The 6,699-nt window shown below is 36.4% G+C and overlaps 1 protein-coding gene across 1 annotated transcript in view; it reads left to right on the forward strand.

Annotated features, from left to right (window-relative positions):
• Positions 1-1,283, forward strand: part of LOC141165386 (mucin-3A-like) — a 50,355-nt gene extending 49,072 nt beyond the window's left edge. The window contains exon 5 of the mRNA XM_073650977.1: positions 449-1,283. Within this exon, the coding sequence (XP_073507078.1) occupies positions 449-653 (205 nt within the window). The 3' untranslated portion in view covers positions 654-1,283. The remainder of the gene's footprint in view (positions 1-448) is intronic.
• Positions 1,284-6,699: the final 5,416 nt, after the last annotated feature.

Raw genomic sequence — 6,699 nt, forward strand, 5'->3', positions numbered from 1 at the left:
TGAAAAAAGCGATCATATTAAAATGTGACATAACGGATGACATCAATATCAGTGAGGACAAGAGTAGACCACTTGTGCCCTTCCGTTGACTACAGATCACACTCGAAATTTAAGAGGACATGCAGGGAAGACACAGAGTGTGCGTTCCTTGCTTCTCTACTGTATGAAACAACAAGAAAATGTACACAAAAATGTAAAGCTTCTAGTCGTCTAGGAGGGGTGGACGTCTCAAAAAAGATAACCAGTATGGAGGCACTGAAAGTCAGTGATAGGACATCTGGTCTGGATAAGAAGGTGGTCTTCTCGAAGAGGGAGAGTTTTAGAGAGGTATCACTATGTAAAATTAATAATAAAAAAAAAGTGTATACAAATTTCTCCAAAAACTATCAAACATTCATAATGACTGTTCCATGCTCTGCTAAAATGTGTCTTCTATTTCCTTTCACAGTTGTCCAAAATCAGATATATACATGTATACCCAGCCTCGGTGCATGGGGAGGATCTCAAAGATCGGCTTATTTTCAGGTGTTGGTGTTACCATTGGGGTTCTGCTCATTTTACTGGTTGTATTGGTCATTTTGTACATGAAAACAAAAAACAAAGTCCCCCAAAAGCAGACTGATGAGGAAGCGTACTATTCTACATTACAGTAACGCACCTTACTGACTGACCAGAATGGGAGGACTTCTGGATACGTTTTGTGAATTCTTTAATAAGTACTATATATATTCAAGCTGCACTATTTATATGCCTCATTATAAAGCGGGGTTCCCTGTTTGGTACCCATCTTTTATAGTGCCTTCAGATCTGGAGGAATCAGTATGAACAAGTATTACATAGTTATTTGAATATCACATGTAATACCACCTTCCTCCTGTAGTGGCCGCTGCTGGAAAAACGAGAGGCTTCAGAGCGCATAATTCAGGCGATCACACTGATTTCATTGCATTTCCTATTAAAAATTATTAGAAGCAAGAAAGCTCCACTGGTGCTCATGCGGTAAAGAGATTATCAGTAGAAATACCTGTTGAATACATTCGTATAGTAAGTACACATAGCGATATATATCCACCTAACAGGTGAGACAGAATGAACCCTTTTCCTGATAAGTGTCTTTTTCACATGATAACCCAAACTTGGCATGGGTACTCCAGAGCACTCTAGCCGCTAGCCTATACTCTGTTGGTAATTTGCAACATCACAGCGTCATGGAGGATGCTTTGATCTATAGGCTTTCCATTGAATTTTACATTTGACCACTCCTGATAGTAGAGGGTGGTTTACATTGCAGATTGGAGGAAAGTGTGCAGCTCACAACTGGAATCCCCTTCATGATTCTTGCCTTTCTTCCCACATGCAGAAGTGTGGGTGGGGTGATTTTTTTAATGCCTCTCGTTATTAAATTACTATATCTGGATATTGGCTTTGTGGCAATCTTTCAATAAATGTTTACACTTTTCAATAAATAATTTTCAATAAGTGTAGTTTCAATTTTTTTTCATAAATTAAAAGTAAAAACAAAACATGACTATTCATGTCCTCCTGCTGCTGTATCGGAGGTCGTGCTACAGAGAGACCGGAGAGTAGGATCTCTTCTTCATGTGTGTGCAGCATGTGGGAGACCTCTTTGTAGGAGGTCTCTGGTCCGGAGCTCAGAGAAAACTGATATTTTTATATTGTGTAGTTTGACCTGCTGGAGGGGATCAGAGGAGATCACAGCACCTGCATAAGTATCATCAATATATAGAGAGGAGGATTACCACCACAGAGGGGAGCATGGATACTTATTCCAGTGAGGGAAAAATCTATACATCAAAATGGCAAAAATTAGCTAAACCAGAGGGTAGCATATTGTTTTTTCTGTGAGGACGATACAAAAGAAGAAACTGAGTGCTGACGCCTTAGTGCGTAAAGGATAGCCACACCAGAGGAGTCAAAGTGCAGATGCTTGAGTGTGAAGAGGATAACCACACCAGAGAAGTCAGAGTGCTGATATCTGAGTGTGAAGAGGATAGCCACACCAGAGGAGCCTGAGTGCTGATATCTGAGTGTGAAGAGGATAGCCACACCAAAGGAGTCTGAGTGCTGATGTCTCAGTATGAAGAGGATAGCCACAGCAGAGGAGCCTGAGTGCTGATATCTGAGTGTGAAGAGGATAGTCACACCAGAGAAGTCAGAGTGCTGATATCTGAGTGTGAAGATGATAGCCACACCAAAGGAGTCTGAGTGCTGATGTCTCAGTATGAAGAGGATAGCCACAGCAGAGGAGCCTGAGTGCTGATATCTGAGTGTGAAGATGATAGCCACACCAGAGGAGCCTGAGTGCAGATGCTTGAGTGCGTATAGGCACACCAGAGAAGTCTGAGTACTGATGTCTCAGTATGAAGAGGATAGCCACACCAGAGAAGTCTGAGCACTGATGTCTCAGTATGAAGAGGATAGCCACACCAGAGAAGTCTGAGTACTGATGTCTCAGTATGAAGAGGATAGCCACACCAGAGAAGTCTGAGCACTGATGTCTGACTGTGAAGAGGATAGCCACACCAGAGAAGTCTGAGCACTGATGTCTGACTGTGAAGAGGATAGCCACACCAGAGGAGTCTGAGCGCCGATGCCTAAGTATGAAGAGGATAGCTATACCAATAAAACCTGAGCGCTGATGTCTTAGTATGGTGAAGAAAGTAATAAGGAACGGGGGTTTTTTTTCCAGCAGGTCAGTAATATTACAGTGATCCCAAATATATAGATTTTTTAGAATTAAAAAAAAACTTTTTGAAAAAAAAAATTGGTTTACTACAAAATTCTTAAAACTGTAAATTTTCTACCTTTGCATGGATGGCACTGTCTCAGCTCTTGTGTTTTTGGTCCCGAGCTACAGTATATTTCTCTATTTGCACCATTTGTCATACATACGACTTTTTGATAGTTTTCATTTCACTTTTTCGAGATGCGAGTTGATTTTTTTATTTACTTTTTTGTTTTTTTTTGTTTTGTTTGTTTTTTATAAGAAAAGAAAAGCTATTTTTTGACACAACTGTCAGGGCAATGCAACATGACGGCAGTTTACCCCTTAGGTGCCTGGCAGGCGTAAGACTACTATCTTTCTATTCCTATTAGACCATGTGAAAAATTAGTAATACATAAATCAAATAATGCAATACGGTGATTTTTTTAAAGATAATTTAAAAAAAATATCTTTTTTTTTTTTTTTATTTCTCTACCAAAAATCTAAATAAAAACAGTTTAAAAAAAAAGTTGCATGCGATGAAATCCGAAAAAAAATAAAACTCATACCAGAAAAAAAAAAAATTGTTGCTAGAAAACAAAAAAGATAATGCAATAGTAAAGGAAAAAAAAAAAAACTTCCATCTTTAAGGCCTAAGTATGCCTGGTCCTTAAAAGGTTAAGCTGGAAGCGGTGCACATTGTCATTTTTTTTTTTACATTTTGTAAAAATTGTGTATTTTATATAAAAATATCTAAATCACTTTCACCTCTACATCAGTAGGGGGTGCTGCTGCATCATCAAAAAAAAAAAAAAAAAAAAAAGTTTGTTAACCCCTTCTCCAATCACAGGGAAAGATTACAGGCACATTTACCAGTAGATGGCGGTATAATACTAGGTCATTCTATATCCACTATGTACGGTTATACAGTGACTCCGAGTGTGAAGTGTAGGGAATTTAGGGATATATATTGCGACTATTACATGGTTGCGGTCTCATGTGGTGACTGTCGCTGGACTTTTGTATGAGATACTTGGCGGACTTGTCATGCATTTTACTCTGATCTTGGAATGGATTCTATATTATTATTATTATTTATTTATATGGCGCCATTGATTCCATGGTGCTGTACAGGAGAAGGGGTTACATACAAAATACAGATATCACTTACAGTGAACAAAACTGTTTAGTAGTTTGAGGGTTGAGGAAAGGACGGATTCTGGAAATATTTTTGAGCTGGAGGCGACAGGAGGTGGCGAGAGCTTGGATGTGCGGTATGAAGGACAGGACAGAGTCAAGGGTTACTCCGAGGCAGCGGATGTCCGGTACAGGGGAAACAGTGATGTCAATTATTGTGATAGAAAGATCAGGTGGGAAAGGTATGTGAGATGGGGGAAAGATGAGGAGTTCAGATTTGTCCACATTGAGCTTGAGGAAGCGAGATGTACGGCAGTGATACTTGTACACTTTGCATGTGTCCATACAATAGTGCCAACCTCACTAGACTCCATATTATAGTACTGTAGTACAGTCCATATCAATGGTATGACAGTACCAGACAAAGTGATCTGCAACTATTATAGTGATACCTATATGTCTGTGATGTGGATAAGGCCAAGGCCCCATTATCAGTATTTTTTCTCAGGAGTGGGAGCCATTAACATGGATTGCACTGTAATATGGAAACTGGTAAGGCAGGTACTATTATAGTGATACTGATAGGACTATAATACAGATTACTATGTCTCTGGTACTATTATAGTGATACTGATACAACTATAATACAGATTACTATGCCTCTGGTACTATTATAGTGATACTGATAGGACTATAATACAGATTACTATGCCTCTGGTACTATTATAGTGATACTGATACAACTATAATACAGATTACTATGTCTCTGGTACTATTATAGTGATACTGATAGGACTATAATACAGATTACTATGCCTCTGGTACTATTATAGTGATACTGATAGGACTATAATACAGATTACTATGTCTCTGGTACTATTATAGTGATACTGATAGGACTATAATACAGATTACTATGTCTCTGGTACTATTATAGTGATACTGATAGGACTATAATACAGATTACTATGTCTCTGGTACTATTATAGTGATACTGATACAACTATAATACAGATTACTATGCCTCTGGTACTATTATAGTGATACTGATAGGACTATAATACAGATTACTATGTCTCTGGTACTATTATAGTGATACTGATAGGACTATAATACAGATTACTATGTTTCTGGTACTATTATAGTGATACTGATACAACTATAATACAGATTACTATGCCTCTGGTACTATTATACTGATACTCATAGGACTATAATACAGATTACTATGTCTCTGGTACTGTTATAGTGATACTGATAGGACTATAATACAGATTACTATGTTTCTGGTACTATTATAGTGATACTGATAGGACTATAATACAGATTACTATGTCTCTGGTACTATTATAGTGATACTGATAGGACTATAATACAGATTACTATGTCTCTGGTACTATTATAGTGATACTGATAGGACTATAATACAGATTACTATGTTTCTGGTACTATTATAGTGATACTGATACAACTATAATACAGATTACTATGCCTCTGGTACTATTATACTGATACTCATAGGACTATAATACAGATTACTATGTCTCTGGTACTGTTATAGTGATACTGATAGGACTATAATACAGATTACTATGTTTCTGGTACTATTATAGTGATACTGATAGGACTATAATACAGATTACTATGTCTCTGGTACTATTATAGTGATACTGATAGGACTATAATACAGATTACTATGTCTCTGGTACTATTATAGTGATACTGATAGGACTATAATACAGATTACTATGTTTCTGGTACTATTATAGTGATACTGATACAACTATAATACAGATTACTATGCCTCTGGTACTATTATACTGATACTCATAGGACTATAATACAGATTACTATGTCTCTGGTACTGTTATAGTGATACTGATAGGACTATAATACAGATTACTATGTCTCTGGTACTATTATAGTGATACTGATAGGACTATAATACAGATTACTATGTTTCTGGTACTATTATAGTGATACTGATAGGACTATAGTACAGATTACTATGTCTCTGGTACTATTATAGTGATACTGATAGGACTATAATACAGATTACTATGTCTCTGGTACTATTATAGTGATACTGATAGGACTATAATACAGATTACTATGTTTCTGGTACTATTATAGTGATACTGATACAACTATAATACAGATTACTATGCCTCTGGTACTATTATACTGATACTCATAGGACTATAATACAGATTACTATGTCTCTGGTACTGTTATAGTGATACTGATAGGACTATAATACAGATTACTATGTCTCTGGTACTATTATAGTGATACTGATAGGACTATAATACAGATTACTATGTTTCTGGTACTATTATAGTGATACTGATAGGACTATAATACAGATTACTATGTCTCTGGTACTATTATAGTGATACTGATAGGACTATAATACAGATTACTATGTCTCTGGTACTATTATAGTGATACTGATAGGACTATAATACAGATTACTATGTCTCTGGTACTATTATAGTGATACTGATAGGACTATAATACAGATTACTATGTCTCTGGTACTATTATAGTGATACTGATAGGACTATAATACAGATTACTATGTTTCTGGTACTATTATAGTGATACTGATAGGACTATAATACAGATTACTATGTCTCTGGTACTATTATAGTGATACTGATAGGACTATAATACAGATTACTATGTCTCTGGTACTATTATAGTGATACTGATACAACTATAATACAGATTACTATGTCTCTGGTACTATTATAGTGATACTGATAGGACTATAATACAGATTACTATGTCTCTGGTACTATTATAGTGATACTGATAGGACTATAATACAGATT

Source organism: Phyllobates terribilis, unplaced genomic scaffold (genome assembly GCF_046119375.1).
Source record: "Phyllobates terribilis strain yellow unplaced genomic scaffold, ASM4611937v1 Scaffold_11__3_contigs__length_659146591, whole genome shotgun sequence".
Lineage (NCBI taxonomy): Eukaryota > Metazoa > Chordata > Amphibia > Anura > Dendrobatidae > Phyllobates > Phyllobates terribilis.